We start from the raw sequence: 17,249 nt of genomic DNA on the forward strand, positions 1-17,249 counted from the left end.
TATTGTAAATAGTGCTGCAATGAACATTGGGGTGCATGTGTCTTTTTGAATTATGGTTTTCTCTGGGTATATGCCCAGTAGTGGGATTGCTGGGTCATATGGTAATTCTATTTTTAGTTCTTTAAGGAACCTCCATACTGTTCTCCAGAGTGGCTGTATGAATATACATTCTCACCAACAGTGCAAGAGGGTTCCCTTTTCTCCACACCCTCTCCAGCATTTGTTTGCAGATTTTTCTGATGATGCCCATTCTAACTGGTGTGAGGTGATACCTCATTGTAGTTTTGATTTGCATTTCTCTAGTAACTAGTGATGTTGAGCAGCATTTAATATGCTTCTTGGCCATCTGTATGTCCTCTTTGGAGAAATGTCTATTTAGGTCTTCTGCCCATTTTTTGATTGGGTTGTTTGTTTTCTGAATATTAAGCCGCATGAGCTGTTTATATATGTTGGAGATTAATCCTTTGTCCACTGATTCATTTGCAAATATTTTTTCCCATTCTGAGGGCTGTCTTCTCGTCTTGTTTGTAGTTTCCTTTGCTTTGCAAAAGCTTTTAAATTTCATTAGGTCCCATTTGTTTATTTTTGTTTTTATTTCCATTACTCTAGAAGGTGGATCAAAAAAGATCTTGCTGTGATTTATGTCAAAGAGTGTTCTTCCTATGTTTTCCTCTAAGAGTTTTATAGTGTCCAGTCTTACATTTAGGTCTCTAATCCATTTTGAGTTTATTTTTGTGTATGGTGTTAGGGAGTGTTCTAATTGCATTCTTTTACCTGTAGCTGTCCAGTTTTCCCAGCACCACTTATTGAAGAGACTTTTTCTCCATTGTATATCCTTGCGTCCTTTGTCATAGATTAAATGACCATAGGTGCGTGGGTTTATCTCTGGGCTTTCTATCCTGTTCCATTGATTTATATTTCTGTTTTTGTGCCACTACCATATTGTCTTGATTACTGTAGCTTTGTAGTATAGTCTGAAGTCAGGGAGTCTGATTCCTCTAGCTGTGTTTTTTTCCCTCAAGACTGCTTTGGCTATTCGGGGTCTTTTGTGTCTCCATACAAATTTTAAGATTTTTTGTTCTAGTTCTGTAAAAAATGCCATTGGTAATTTGATAGGGATTGCATTGAATCTGTAGATTGCTTTGGGTAGTATAGTCATTTTCACAATACTGATTCTTCCAATCCAAGAACATGGTATATCTCTCAATCTGTTGGTATCATCATTAATTTCTTTCAACAGTGTCTTATAGTTTTCTGAATACAGGTCTTTTATCTCCTCAGGTAGGTTTATTCCTAGTTATTTTATTCTTTTTGTTGCAATGGTAAATGTGAGTGTTTCCTTAATTTCTCTTTCAGATTTTTCATCATTAGTGTATAGGAATGCAAGAGATTTCTGTGCATTAATTTTGTATACTGCAACTTTACCAAATTCACTGAATAACTCTAGTAGTTTTCTGGTGGCATCTTTAGGATTCTCTATGTATAGTATCATGTCATCTGCAAACAGTGACGGTTTTACTTCTTCTTTTCCAATTTGTATTCCTTTTATTTCTTTTCCTTCTCTGATTGCCATGGCTAGGACTTCCAAAACTATGTTGAATAATAGTGGCGAGAGTGGACATCCTTGTCTTGTTCCCGATCTTAGAGGAACTGCTTTTGGTTTTTCACCATTGAGAATGATGTTTGCTGTGAGTTTGTTGTATATGGCCTTTATTATGTTGAGGTAGGTTCCCTCTATGCCCACTTTCTAGAGTTTTTATCATAAACGGGTGTTGAATTTTGTCAAAAGCTTTTTCTGCATCTATTGAGATGATCACATGGTTTTTCTTCTTCAGTTTGTTAATATGGTGTATCACATTGATTGATTTCCATATATTGAAGAATGTTTGCATCCCTGGGATAAATCCCACTTGATCATGGTGTATGATCCTTTTAATGTGTTGTTGGATTCTGTTTGCTAGTATTTTGTTGAGGATTTTTGCATCTACATTCATCAGTGATATTGGCGTGTAATTTCCTTTTTTTGTAGTATCTTTGTCTGGTTTTGGTATCAGGTGATGGTGGCCTAATAGAATGAGTTTGGGAGTGTTCCTTCCTCTGCAATTTTTTGGAAGAGTTTGAGAAGGATGGGTGTTAGGTCTTCTCTAAATGTTTGACAGAACTGATCTGTGAAGCCATCTGGTCCTGGACTTCTGTTTGTTTGAAGATTTTTAGTCAGTTTCAATTTCATTACTTGTGATTGGTCTGTTCATATTTTCTATTTCTTCCTGGTTCAGTCTTGGAAGGTTATACCTTTCTAAGAATTTGTCCATTTCTTCCAGGTTGTCCATTTTATTGGCATAGAGTTGCTTGTAGTAGTCTCTTAGGATGCTTTGTATTTCTGCAGTGTCTGTTGTAACTTCTCCTTTTTCATTTCTAATTTTATTGATTTGAGTCCTCTCCCTCTTTTTCTTGATGAGTCTGGCTAATGGTTTAACAATTTTGTTTATCTTCTCAAAGAAACAGCTTTTAGTTTAATTGATCTTTGCTATTGTTTTCTTTGTTTCTATTTCATTTATTTCTCCTCTGATCTTTATGATTTCTTTCCTCTGCTAACTTTGGGTTTTGTTTGTTCTTCTTTCTCTAGTTCCTTTAGGTGTAAGGTTAGATTATTTGAGATTTTTCTTGTTTCTTGAGGTAGACTTGTATAGCTATAAACTTCTCTCTTAGAACTGCTTTTGCTGCATCCCATATGTTTTGGATCATCGTGTTTTCATTGTCATTTGTCTCTAGGTATTTTTTGATTTCCTCTTTGATTTCTTCAGCGATCTCTTGGTTATTTAGGAACGTATTGTTTAGCTTCCATGTGTTTGAGCTTTTTACGTTTTTTTCCCTGTAATTCATTTCTAATCTCATAGCGTTGTGGTCAGAAAAGATGCTTGATATGATTTCAATTTTCTTAAATTTACTGAGGCTTGATTTGTGACCCAAGATGTGATCTATCCTGGAGAATGTTCCGTGCACACTTGAGAAGAAAGTGTAATCTGCTGTTTTTGGATGGAATGTCCTATAAATATCAATTAAATCTATCTGGTCTATTGTGTCATTTAAAGCTTGTTTCCCTACTAATATTCTGTCTGGATGATCTGTCCATTGGTGTAAGTGAGGTGTTAAAGTCCCCCACTATTATTGTGTTACTGTGGATTTCCTCTTTTATAGCTCTTAGCAGTTGCCATATGTATTGAGGTGCTCCTATGTTGGGTGCATATATATTTATAATTGTTATATCTTCTTGGATTGATCCCTTGATCATTATGTAGTGTCCTTCCTTGTCTCTTGTAACATTCTTTATTTTAAAGTCTATTTTATCTGATATGAGTATTGCTACTCCAGCTTTCTTTTGATTTCCATTTGCATGGAATATCTTTTTCCATCCCCTCACTTCCAGTCTGAATGTGTCCCTAGGTCTGAAGTGGGTCTCTTGTAGACAGCATAAATATGGGTCTTGTTTTTGTATCCATCCAGCGAACCTGTATCTTTTGGTTGGAGCATTTAATCCATTCACGTTTAAGGTAATTATCGATATGTATGTTCCTATGACCATTTTCTTAATTGTTTTGGGTTTGTTTTTGTAGGTCCTTTTCTTCTCTTGTGTTTCGCACTTAGAGAAGTTCCTTTAGCATTTGTTGTAGAGCTGGTTTGGTGGTGCTGAATTCTCTTAGCTTTTGCTTGTCTGTAAAGCTTTTGATTTCTCCATCGAATATGAATGAGATCCTTGCCAGGTAGAGTAATCTTGGTTGTAGGTTCTTCCCTTTCATCACTTTAAGTATATCATGCCACTCCCTTCTGGTTTGTAGAACTTCTGCTGAGAAATCAGCTGTTAACCTTATGGGAGTTCCCTTGTATGTTATTTGTCGTTTTTCCCTTGCTGCTTTCAATAATTTTTCTTTGTCTTTAATTTTTGCCAATTTGATTACTATGTGTCGCGGCGTGTTTCTCCTTGGGTTTATCCTGTATGGGACTCTCTGTGCTTCCTGGACTTGGGTGGCTATTTCCTTTCCCATGTTAGGGAAGTTTTCGACTATAATCTCTTCAAATATTTTCTCAGGTCCTTTCTCTCTCTCTTGTCCTTCTGGGACCCATATAATGCAAATGTTGTTGCGTTTAATGTTGTCCCAGAAGTCTCTTAGGCTGTCTTCATTTCTTTCCATTCTTTTTTCTTTATTCTGTTCTGCAGCAGTGAATTCCACCATTTTGTCTTCCAGGTCATTTATCCATTCTTCTGCCTCAGTGATTCTGCTATTGATTCCTTCTAGTGTATTTTTCATTTCAGTTATTGTATTGTTCATCTCTGTTTGTTTGTTCTTTATTTCTTCTAGGTCTTTGTTAAACATTTCTTGCATCTTCTCGATCTTTGCCTCCATTCTTTTTCCGAGGTCCTGGATCATCTTCACTATCATTATTCTGAATTCTTTTTCTGGAAGGTTGCCTATCTCCACTTCATTTAGTTGTTTTTCTAGGGTTTTATCTTGTTCCTTCATCTGGTACATAACCCTATGCCTTTTCACCTTGCCTATCTTTCTGTGAATGTGGTTTTTGTTCCACAGGCTGCAGAATTTGAGTTCTTCTTGCTTCTGCTGTCTGCCCTCTGGTGGATGAGGCTAAGAGGCTTGTGCAAGTTTCCTCCTGAACCTAATTCTCGATTTCCCCGCCTGCCCACAAAAAAACACACCTGTTTCCCAATCTCAGTTATTCCACCCTTCCAGCTCAGGCCCAGCGGGGCATGCAGTCAACTCCTGCTCACCGTTCTGGATATTGCTGACATTTGGTGATTCCTCTTTCCTGCATTTAAGCTCCACTTACATTTAAAAAATCTGTCTTATAATTTTCTATCCAGAAGTGAGCAGAACCCTGACCCCATCTGTTTAGATGGTCATACTGACTAGAAGTCCTCAGGACTGGCCTTTCCAATGTGAGCCTGTAAAGGAAGCTACTTAAATTGCCTACAGTTAGCTCTTGATACCAGAGCACTCCTAGGGCCTGTTCCATTCAGTGCAAGGCTACTATCAGGGCTCAAGAAAGCACGTAAAGACCACTTCCTACAAAATAACCATGAGTGTCGTTACCTCCTGGCTTTAGGATAAGGACACTCACAGACTGATAAACTGCAGCTTGATATTCAAGATCCTTTCTATAACCTATCTTATCTCACATCCTCCATGCCCTTAATGCAGCCAGAACTACCTACAGTTGCCAAAATACATGTCATGACATCTCACTTCCAAGATTTTGACAAATTGTTTACATTACTTATAATGTCCTTCTTTCTTTGTTTTTAAAAAAACCCATGTATTACATAAGGACCAACTCAAGTAGTACCTCATGTGTAAAGCCTTCTCGATGCCTGTCACATCTCCTGCTCTTGCCTTACTCTCCCCTCTGCCAATATATTTACTGATCAGCCACTTACAGTGCTGCTGGGTCTGTTCTATTGATTATTACTATGCTAGTCATAACCACAAAAGGAAACATATCAAAACTCAGACATGTTCGCCACTAAGGAACAGAATTAAGATGTGCTTTCAATCAGAGGTGGTACATAGCACATCAAGGACCAGTCATGGTCATCTGGATAGCCTCACTGTGCCATACCTCCTATCCTCTATATTGGCCCAATCCACAGTCCCAAACCCCTGCTGTGAGGCCCATTCTGTAATTTCTCTTGTTGACTTTCCTAGCACCCCAGCCCTGCCCACCCCACCTGCAAGAAATGGGGCCTTCTCTCAAACTCCCAAGCTACTAAATACTTGCAGCCTTCTTCCCGACACCCAACACTTGTCCTCACTGCCATGAACGGCTCATTTCCTAGAATCACAGCATAACTAGGTCAGACTCTGAACTCTTACCAATGCCTAAGTTCTCTCTATACAATTTTTTTTAACATCTTTATTGGAGTATAATTGCTTTACAACGTTGTGTTAGTTTCTGCTGTATAACAAAGTGAATCAGCTATATGCATACATATATCCCCATATCCCCTCCCTCTTGTGTCTCCCTCCCACTCTCCCTATCCCACCCCTCTGGGTGGTCACAAAGCACCGAGCTAATCTCCCTGTGCTATGAGGCTGCTTCCCACTAGCTATCTATTTTACATTTGGTAGTGTATATATGTCCATGCTACTCTCTCACTTTGTCCCAGCTTACCCTTCTCCCTCCCCGTGTCCTCAGTTCCATTCTCTACGTTTGTGTCCTTATTCCTGTCCTCCCCCTAGGTTCATCAGAACCACTTTTTTTTTCCCCTTAGATTCCATATATATGTGTTAGCATATGGTATTTGTTTTTCTCTTTCTGACTTACTTCACTCTGTATGACAGTCTCTAGGTCCATCCACCTCACTACAAATAACTCAATTTTGTTTCTTTTTATGGCTAAGTAATATTCCACTGTATATACGTGCCACAACTTCTTTATCCATTCATCTGTCGATGGACACTTAAGTTGCTTCCATGTCCTGGCTATTGTAAATAGTGCTGCAATGAACATTGTGGTAAATGTCTCTTTTTGAATTATGGTTTTCTCAAGGTATATGCCCAGTAGTGGGATTACTGGGTCATATGGTAGTTCTATTTTTAGTTTTTTAAGGAACCTCCATACTGTTCTCCATAGTGGCTGTATCAATTTACATTCCCACCAACAGTGCAAGAGGGTTCCCTTTTCTCCACACCCTCTCCAGCATTTATTGTTTGTAGAATTTTTGTTGATGGCCATTCTGACTGGTGTGCAGTGATACCTCATTGTAGTTTTGATTTGCATTTCTCTAATGATTAGTGATGTTGAGCATCCTTTCATGTGTTTGTTGGCAATCTGTATCTTCTTTGGAGAGATGTCTATTTAGGTCTTCTGCCCATTTTTGGATTGGGTTTTTTGTTTTTTTGATATTGAGCTGCATGAGCTGCTTGTGTATTTTGGAGATTAATCCTTTGTCAGTTGCTTCATTTGCAAATATTTTCTCCCATTCTGAGGGTTGTCTTTTCGTCTTGTTTATGGTTTCCTTTGCTGTGCAAAAGCTTTTAATCTATACAATTTTATAAGCGCTAGCCTGGACCACTCAATACCAACATTTGCCTGGATGACCTCCCATGCCCACCGAATCACATATAGAGACCCCAGAAGTCCTTGCCAGGGCTAGTCTCTGGAATCAGTCAAATCCTCCTAGACCATGTCCTTCATTCTCAACTCACTCTTCCCTTTCTCTTTCCATTTTTAACACTTGGTTTACCATTTCTCACGCTGAAGCATAATAATGGCTATGGGGAACTCATCTGGTCAATTTCTCTGTGCATCTGTCCAACAAGCCCTAATAAGGGACTGGAGATTCATCTCCCCAAAAGTTTAACATGTTGCAGAATGAGTAAAGCATAGGGAGGTGGCTAAAAGAATCCATCCCACAGGCAGTACCTGGTTACTCTACAGACATATATGGCAATGACCAGAGGAAAGAAAAAGGAAAAGAAAGCAGCTGCCAGAAAAATAAAAAGTCTCCTTCTCCAGCTTCCTTCACAGTAATTTTTCCTCTGTCCTCCTTCTGTACCATGAGCGCTATAGCATCCTTATCTCTTTGGCCTTCATATGCTTAGTCTTATTTTTTAAGCACCATACTAAGTATTAAAATCTGGCAAAACAATTATTTACAATAGCCAAGGTATGGAAACAACCTAAGTGCCCATCAATGGATAAATGGATAAAGATGTGAGATATATGCATATATATAATGGAATACTACTCAGCCATAAACAAGATGAAAATTTCACTATTTGCAACAACACTGATGGACCTTGAGGGTATTATGCTAGATGAAATAAGTCAAAGAAAGACAAATACTGTAGAATTTCATGATATGTAGAATATAACAAACAAAACAAAACAAAAGAAATGAACAAAGCAAACCGAACAGAAACAAACACGTAGCTACAGAGAACAGAGTAGTGGTTACCAGAGCAGAAGGGCCAGGGGAAGGAGGGGAGGACAAAATGGGCAAAGAGGATCGACTGTATGGTGACAGACGGAAACTAAGTTTTTGGTGGTGAGCATGCTGTAGGATATACAGAAGTAGAAATATAAGGTTGTACACATGAAACATACAATGTTATAAACCAATGTTACCTCAGTAAAAAAATAAATTTTAAAAAATCTGGCAAAATGGTTGCTATAAATAATAGATTAATATAGCTTTGTAGGTAGTATTGTAGCAAGTATTTTCTTAGTAACAGCAAGATTCAAATTCACTTGGAGCTTATAAAAAGCTGAGGAAAGAGTAGTTTCTCACTCCATGTTATATCCCAAAGGCTACTGATTGGACAACTTTAGAAAATATATATTAGTACAAAAAGTTCAAACATATACAAAAGTTATAAGGAAAGTTAATGAACCAACTTTTATAACTACTACAACTGTCAACTGACTCATGAATACTTATACTCTTATCCTCCCACCAGAGGTATTGTGAAGTTAAGGCCAGACGTACTATCATTTCATACATAAGTATTTCAACTCATACCTCTTATAGATAAGATTTTAAAAATTATTAGCACAGTATCATTATACCTCTAAAATGATTAATTCCTTAATCTAATTAAACATATAATTTTCAAATTCCCCAAATGTTTTATTCGCTTGAATCATAAACAAAATAAGGTCCCTACATTGGAACCGGTCTCTTAAATCTCCTTGAAGCTATAGGTTCCCCTACTTCCTTCCCTTCCCCATCTTCCCATCCCTTGACATGAATTTGTTGACAAAACTGGCCTGTAGAAATCCCCACAGTCTGGGTTATGCTGATATACTCCTCTTGGTGTCATTGGATACATGCCTCTTTCCCCTATATTTCCTGGAAATTGATACCAAGAACTACAGGCTTGATCAATTCAGCTCAATTTTCTGGCAAGACAACCTTATAGCTGGTGGTACTATCTGGTTTTCTCTCTTTTTGTGATATTAGCAACCATTGATGGTCACTGGCTATATCCCTTCATTCATTAGAGATTGCAAAATTGTGATACAGTGACATTCTATCATTCCTCCATCTTTTAAGAGCTGGGATATGCCAATAATTAGAAACTTATCATCACCAACTACTTGGTTACTCTAAGCTACAGTTCATATAGGAAAGGCAGGGAAAAATACTTGAGTCTTTCCACTTATTACCAGTTTTCAAAATGAGTTAGTTAATTTACTAGCATCCCCCAAAGCAGACCAACTATTAGTATTTTTCTTTAGTATTATTGTGAGCTTCAAATTTAAATATATTTGATGTGTTTCAATACACTGTAGATATTATTCTTACTGATCCTCAAATTGTCCCATTTTTGGCTCCTGAGTCCTTTAAGACGCCCTCAGGAGTTTTTGATAACTGCTTTCCTTTCTAAATTGACAAGATGTTCCAAGCTCATCTTGTACATTTCCTGCCCCAGACCTGGAAGTAGCTATTTTCCAAGGAGCTTTGGTTTACTTTAGTAGGAAATGGCATTTAGATACTACAGTCTCATTGTTAGGGGTGCTCATTGCTACTGGGTTTGTCATTTTTCCAGGCCCTGCCATGAAAAAGAGCTAGAAAATTTACCATCACAGGATCTTTCCTTAGCCTTAGCTATCTTTCATCTGTTTTTCCTTTAAACCACACTCAAAGGCTGGATTCCCAATAATACCATCTTAATCACTCATTTGCTTTATCCCATAAAATACATTTTTTAAAAACCTTAGAATAAAAATACCAACATAACCACTATAATACTATTACTCTAAACAATTTAAGATATTTTTAGAGATGTCATTGTCCTTTAATTACAATCTAGTAGCGATAGATAGTCAAGTTTGTTGACATTTGAAATAGCCCCTCCCTGCATGGTTGTTATATCAGCAACTCAATATATAATTAGGTTCTTCTGTTTCAATTGGTTTCCATTTTTAGGGATCTTTTAAAATTAAATTCTGTGTTAAAATTTTGCAAAATATGTATATGGTTCCAAGTTAAGGAGACAAAACAAGATGTATTCAGAGAAGTCTAGCTTCTGCTCCTCTCCCCACCCACCACACTGTTTCCTCCATCACACTACAAATAACCATTTTTTTGTTGTTAAATTTTTGTTTTATCCTTTTTTAAAAAAAATTTCCAAATATTAGTATTCCCATCCCTTTCTTCAATGAATGATACACACTATATCTATTAGTCACCACCCTGCTTTTTTCCTCTGAAGGTCACTCTACAATAGTATAGACACTCCTCATTCCTTTCTGTAGTTGTGGATGTAGTATACGTTATTCATCAAATTGTGTACTGACCAACAGATGGATTGTTTCTAACTTTTGCTATTACAAACACCGCTGCAATAAATAGCCTCATATGTGCATCTTTTCTTATTTTTGCCTTGAGATAGGATCCCTAGAAATAGAACTGCCTGGCGAAAGGGTAAATATAAATGTAATTTTTCTAGGTATTGACAAATTCTCTCCCCTAGGGCTTATACCATTTTGCATTTCCTACAGCAATGTTAGAGAGTGCCTGCTTCCCCCCATTCTCTCCACAGTCTCATCAACAGAATAACTTGTCAAACTTTTTAATTTCTGTCAATATGATTGGTAAGAAATGATGTATCAGTGCAGTGTTAATCTGCATATTTATTAATATAAATATTAAATAGCTTTTCATATGTTAGAGGCAATTTGCAGTTCTTTTTCTGCAAACCATCTGTTCTTATATCTTGCCCATTTTCTTGCTGAGTTGATAGTTTTCTTATTCTCTATTTTTTAGAAATACTAACCTTTTGTGATTAAAAACTGCAAATACCCTTCTCCAATTTGTCATCTTTTTTACTTTATTATGTTTTCAGCTATAATAAAGTTATTATTTTTACCATAAAATTTATCTATATTTCCCTTATTGCATCTGGATTTTGAGTTGTAGTTAGGGTGTTTATCCACTTCCAGGTTCAGAGGAATTCACCAGCTTTTTTCCTAGTACTTGTCTGGTTTCATTTTTGTATATTAAGTGACTGATTCACTTGTAATTTATCATTGGGATAGTACAAAGACTAAATCTAATATCGTCTTCCTTCATTATTTAAACACTAAATATTCATGTCTATTTCCTCATTTTCCATTCAGTTCTGTTAGTCTGTCTTTTTAAGCACCAATACCACAGTTTTTATTACAAAGGCTTAATAACATGTTTCAATATCTAGTAGGTCTACGACTCTCCTCTGCTGCTCTTCTTTAATGAGAATTTTTCTTATTATGCTTACTTATTTATTCTTTCCAATGAAATTTATAATCAGCTTGCCTAGTTACAGGAAACACACAGAATTATTATAAAGTCACAAATTAACTTTAGGGGATTGACAAATTTATGATGTTGAAACTAAAAGCTAAGAATAAGAACTAAAACTTGGAAAAAAGCACTAATATAGTTTACCATTCTCTGCTTGTGAAAAGATACAGGCTGAACCCAGAAAACCTTTGCTACATTACCATGAGAAATTTTTATTTAAACAATTAAGATTAACAAGCAAAGGAACCAATCATTTCATGTATATCATGTATTGTGTAAACCAGCTGATTAGGAGAAAACCAAAATGATCAAATAACACAGGTATTAGTAATGCATTGCTCACCTTCCTTTTTCAGCCATTTCACAATGTTCCCTTCTTCCATTGTAGGAGACAGTGATGGCATTAGTATCGTAATAGGATCAGCTGAAATTGAAAAAAGAAAAGATTAAACACAAAAAATAATGCACCTCATGAGGCAGCAACAAAAAGTTCAAGTAAATTAATATCGAATTCAATTTGAGAAAAAAAATATTCCACAGTCTGAAAGACACCCAACTGGTCAAACTAAGTGTTCAGTAATCTTTTCTGGAATATTTTCAACTCCTTTTTCATAGTTCTCCAAGCCCTCTATGCATATTTTCAAGCCAGGTGCTTACAAAATTAAAAAAAAGAAAAGCTGATTTGTGTTTCATCTTCTTCTCCTTCCCCTTTTGTTGCTGCAAAAAATATTTACAAGTAGAATGACCAAAGGAAAAGACCAAAAAATAAATAAATAAATAAAACTAGAGTTCTGATAATCTACAACAAAAGAATTAAGATTAGACTTACAACAGAATAATCAAGATTAAACTTTAGAAACTGGTTGTGTTTTTACTTTAATCTAATATTACACTATTCAGAAATCAAAGGTTCTTGCTGCTAAGTGTGAAAAGCAGAGGTTTGCCTTGTCAAGAATGATAGGGCAAGTGAACTTAAGTAGTTAAATTAATCTCAGATTGTGTTTCATACCACAATTCAGCTAGGGACCCAAAAAGATAGACTCAAACCAGGGTGACCTCTCAATAAAGCACAGCTACTTTTTCCTTATATATAAAAAAGGAGACACGCTATATATTTGGCCAGATGCACTTCCCGATAATTCCACTGTCCAGGACCATACTTAAAGAGCGCACAGCTGTTAGATTACAATTTACATAAAGTTTATACTAATAAAATAGTTCACAGAGTGCTCCAGTGCTTATTTAGCAGTAGCCATAGTAACAAATTACATTGCCTGAAATCTTCCACAAAACCTATTCTCTCCTCAGATTATTCAACTCTCTGACCCAAAAAAGCAAAATACACCACATCTGACATAATTCAAATGTGGAAAAGGGTAGAATAGGGCTTTTTTTTTCTCCCATTGATGTTTTAGGGTTAAAAATAAGGGAATTGATATCAAAAAAAAAAAACAACCCAATCCAAAAATGGGCAGAAGACCTAAATAGAGATTTCTCCAAAGAAGATATACAGATTGCCAACAAACACATGAAAGGATGCTCAACATCACTAATCATTAGAGAAATGCAAATCAAAACCCAATAAGGTATCACCTCACACTGGTCAGAATGGCCATCGTCAAAAATTCTACAAACAATAAATGTTGGAGAGGGTATGGAGAAAAGGGAAGCCTCTTGCACTGTTGGTGGGAATGTAAATTGATACAGCCACCATGGAGAACAGTATGGAGGTGCCTTAAAAAACTGAAAATAGAACTACCATATGACCCACTAATCCCACTACTGGGCATATACCCTGAGAAAACCATAATTCAAAAAGAGACATGTACCACAGTGTTCACTGCAGCACTATTTACAATAGCCAGGACATGGAAGCAACCTAAGTGTCCATAGACAGATGAATGGATAAAGAAGTTGTGGCACATATATACAATGGAATATTACTCAGCCATAAAAAGAAACAAAATTGAGTTATTTGTAGTGAGGTGGATGGACCTAGAGACTGTCATACAGAGTGAAGTAAGTCAGAAAGAGGAAAACAAAAACCGTATGCTAACACATATATATGGAATCTAAAAAAAAAAAAAGGTTCTGATGAACCTAGGGACAGGACAGGAATAAAGATGCAGATGTAGAGAATGGACTTGAGGACATGGGGGTGGGGGGGCAGGGTAAGCTGGGACGAAGTGAGACAGCAGCACTGACATATATACACTACCAAATATAAAATAGATAGCTTGTGGGAAGCAGCCACATAACACAGGGAGATCAGCTCAGTGCTTTGTGACCACCTAGAGGGGTGGGATAGGGAGGGTGGGAGGGAGGCTCAAGAGGGAGGAGATATGGGGATATATGTATACCTATAGCTGATTCACTTTGTTATATGGCAGAAACTAACACACCATTGTAAAGCAATTATACTCCAATAAAGATGTGTTAAAAAAATAAATAAGGGAATTGAATACTAATGTTAAATGTAGTTAAATATTTCCTTTGGGAAACTGAACTAATGTTATTGTAATTTCAAATGGAGAGTTCCTATGGCTTCATGGTAAAGGAGTGCCATTTCAGAAGCATTTGGAAGGAAGCTTCTATCCTCCCGTCACTGTTCATTCACTCCCCTCTAAAGGACTGGGAAAACGATCCAGGCAAATACATCTGCCTCAGCCTTTTCCTCATTTTAAGACCTGCCTGCCTACAGGGAACCTGTATTTTCCTTTCAGTTCTTCTATGCACTAGGCATAAATGGACCTACCTGCCTTTCAAAGGCAGATAGTAAGCCCAGCTCTCTATATTCCTGCCATCAGGGCCCAGTGGGTGCTGGGAAGCAATTCAGGATGTGTGTTTGCTTTGTATACACAAACTGTCTCTCTCAAACAAAAGCCCAAAGTCTAAACAGGGGTTGTACTGAGGAGTCCAACTGGAGAAGGCCACAGATTTAAGTCACATTTTCCAATACAACAAAACCATCAACATTAAAACTGTTACTTTGATCTCCATCTGTCTGGTTTTTGCCTTCTCAATTGGTACCAATCTACAAGGATAGAAATGTAGAATCATCACTCTCAATACCCCAACAATGATAGAGCCCGAACCAAATTCTAAGTCAACACGCCCATTTCATCAATGAGAAAACTACAATCCACTGATTAAGGGATTTGAATTCTGCCTAACTCTCAAGGCTGTCCTCTCCTACACTGTACTACTGCTCACCGTTAATTGATAATCCTTACCAATATGGATTATCAACTAATTAATCATTGGTTATTTATAGTCTATTCATCCAGAAATTCAAACACAACAAACCAGACATATCAAATCCATGTGAGCATTCTTCACGTGTCCAATCAGGCAGCCTAACAATCCCTCTCTATCAAAAAGTTCAAGCCTGGCATTACGAGATGCAATATTTCAAAATCATATACACAGTAAATTTATACATCAAATAGAGTTCCACTACAAAGAAGCAAAATAAATGAACTTCTATGATTCTATGTCCAGATTCCAATTTATGACAAATATCAACTCAGTTCTCTCAAAACAAAGTCTCTCTTCAATATTTTTATACCTTGGTTCTAGTTGCCATGATACAATTAATATTCATTTTGTGATTCTCTCTCCTATTATAATCTCTCACCTATGAGATCTTCACATTTTTCCTGACATTAAGTACTTCATTATGAAACTTTTTGCGTTTTACGAATTACCACATCAAGAACCTTAAAAATTTTCATATTTTAAAAATAAAAAGAACATAATCATTCCTCATACAGCAACGCTTCATAGATGAATTTAAATTGCTTCTCTGAATAATAACAATAAAATATAAAAATTCTGTAATAGATCATTATCCTTACTCCGAAATGAAGGTGACAAAAACCAAAGAAAGACATTTTGGACATCTCCATTATTCGGTACTATCTCTTGATGGCTTATACTGACTTATATGGAGAGTACAATGTGCAATGTATTTTCTGATTAATCTAACTAATCTATCCTCAGATGCTCATGCTAGAAAATGATTTTTAAAAGGAAGCATTAATTTATTAATAATAATGCATACTTCATTCTAGTATATCCTCTTTCAACCTGAACATTATACACATCTTTTCCAAATGTATTTTTTCCAGTGGGACAGTAATTATGTAATCATAATATCAGTTTTGAATGACAGGGCTATATATAACTAATATCTGGCCTTAATGGCTGCCGTCAATTCTACTGAAGATAGTGTGGGCTTTTCTAGACTCCTTGGAATTTTAACCTACACATAATGTTGTTTAATTTCATTAGGAATTATATGTAGCTTCCCTTCTGATTCCAATAAGAAGTACATTCTACCTTTTTCCTGTCAAACTGAGGAGGCCTTGAAATGGGCACCAATTACAGTGCCTACTCATAACTGGGCACAACTATAGTAAGAATGAAGGAAATGCAGTTTTTTTACTCCACTGGTCACACAGGTTATTTCAATTAGTACCCAAAAACTACCCCAAATTTTGTTAGACTTTAACCCTTTTGTAGTCATTTTAGTGTTCTATTTCTTTTCATCAAGCTAACAAAGTATACCTAATGGCTTATAAAGTCTGCCCTTCTATAGCAGTTAAAAAACATATTTAAAAACTTTTAAGGTAACTACCGTAATGTACATTGTTCCAGTTTATATTTAAATATACTGATTTTAACAGCAGAGTCTCACAAATCCATCACAACTGTCTTAATCTCTTTTTTTTTTGCCTCAATATAATGACACAATAAGTTGAAATTTTTCACTCAGTATATTGCTGCTTTACCTTCCTTATCAGGCACATGAGCAATTGATCAATCACTGAATCTTACAGCAATCCACAGTAATCTAATTTCTTGTTCTCTAGAGTATTTCTTTTATCTCAAAACACTCAGCAAAACCTATAAAAGCTTTAAATTGATGATCTATACATGAATTCTAAAAGGTTTCCAGATTAAAAAAAAAAAGATTAATATAAGCAAACTCTTAAAATACAAATGCAGAACAAATAGCTTTGTGGCTAATAATGAAGCAGATCTAAGCTCCATTACTCTGACTGAAGTAATTAAGGAAATTCCACAATTTACTTATGGTACTGCTTGGACATCATGCTCTAGTCCATTTATACGACTATAATCCAAATACAAAAACCATGAAATGAAGACAGACAAATTGAATAAATAAATTACCCAGTACTTTTTTAGTGCAGCTCTCTGTTCCTTACATTAATTTGCTTCTTTTTTAATAGGAAGAGATGCTTCTCATTTAATCACCTCTCTTTCCAATGCAAGAACTCATTAAATAAAATTGACCTTTAAAATTTCTGCTTAAATAAAACAATTCTGCCATCTGCAGGCTGGATGAAATAAAGCCATAAGACGTAAAGGTAATTTCAAAATCAATACCAGGGCACAGAATAATATTAATACTGCAGTTTTGAATAAAGGTAAAGCAATTTTTTAAAAGATAAGTGCTTGTCATATGGGTCTTCTTTGTTCAAATACTTATTTTGGCATAAGAATAGATAGAAAATGTCACAAATACTTACTTTGGTGTAAGAATAGATTGAAAATGTCAATGAACAACAATAAAAATGTATGCATAATAGTTTGTGAGAAAATAGCATTTAGAGTAATAAATGTAATGGAAGAGGCCCACAAACAGTACATATGGCATAATCCAATTTCTACCTGCTTAGCTTGTATGTACACAAAGACTGAAAGGATATACTCCAAAATGACAATAGTACCTATCTCTAGTTGATGGTTTTATTATACCTGCTTTTTATTTCTTTGTTTTTTGTTACTTTTAAACAAAAACCCACAAGAACAAGGAGAAAAGAAGGAACAATAGAACACAATTTTGGAAGCAGAAAAGTAAATAATGTAGATAGTAATAATTGACTAAAGAGAGTCTGGAAAGCTGAATGCTAAACTAGAA

At 36.0% G+C, this 17,249-nt stretch overlaps 1 protein-coding gene across 2 annotated transcripts in view; it reads right to left on the reverse strand.

Annotated features, from left to right (window-relative positions):
- PDHX (pyruvate dehydrogenase complex component X) overlaps window positions 1-17,249 on the reverse strand; it is a 91,632-nt gene that overhangs the window by 66,704 nt on the left and 7,679 nt on the right. For both annotated transcript variants that reach the window (XM_082343812.1, XM_082343811.1), the window contains exon 2: window positions 11,646-11,726. In XM_082343812.1, the coding sequence (XP_082199938.1) occupies window positions 11,646-11,726 (81 nt within the window). The remainder of the gene's footprint in view (window positions 1-11,645; window positions 11,727-17,249) is intronic.

Source organism: Balaenoptera borealis (assembly GCF_965194805.1).
Source record: "Balaenoptera borealis genome assembly, chromosome: 11".
Lineage (NCBI taxonomy): Eukaryota > Metazoa > Chordata > Mammalia > Artiodactyla > Balaenopteridae > Balaenoptera > Balaenoptera borealis.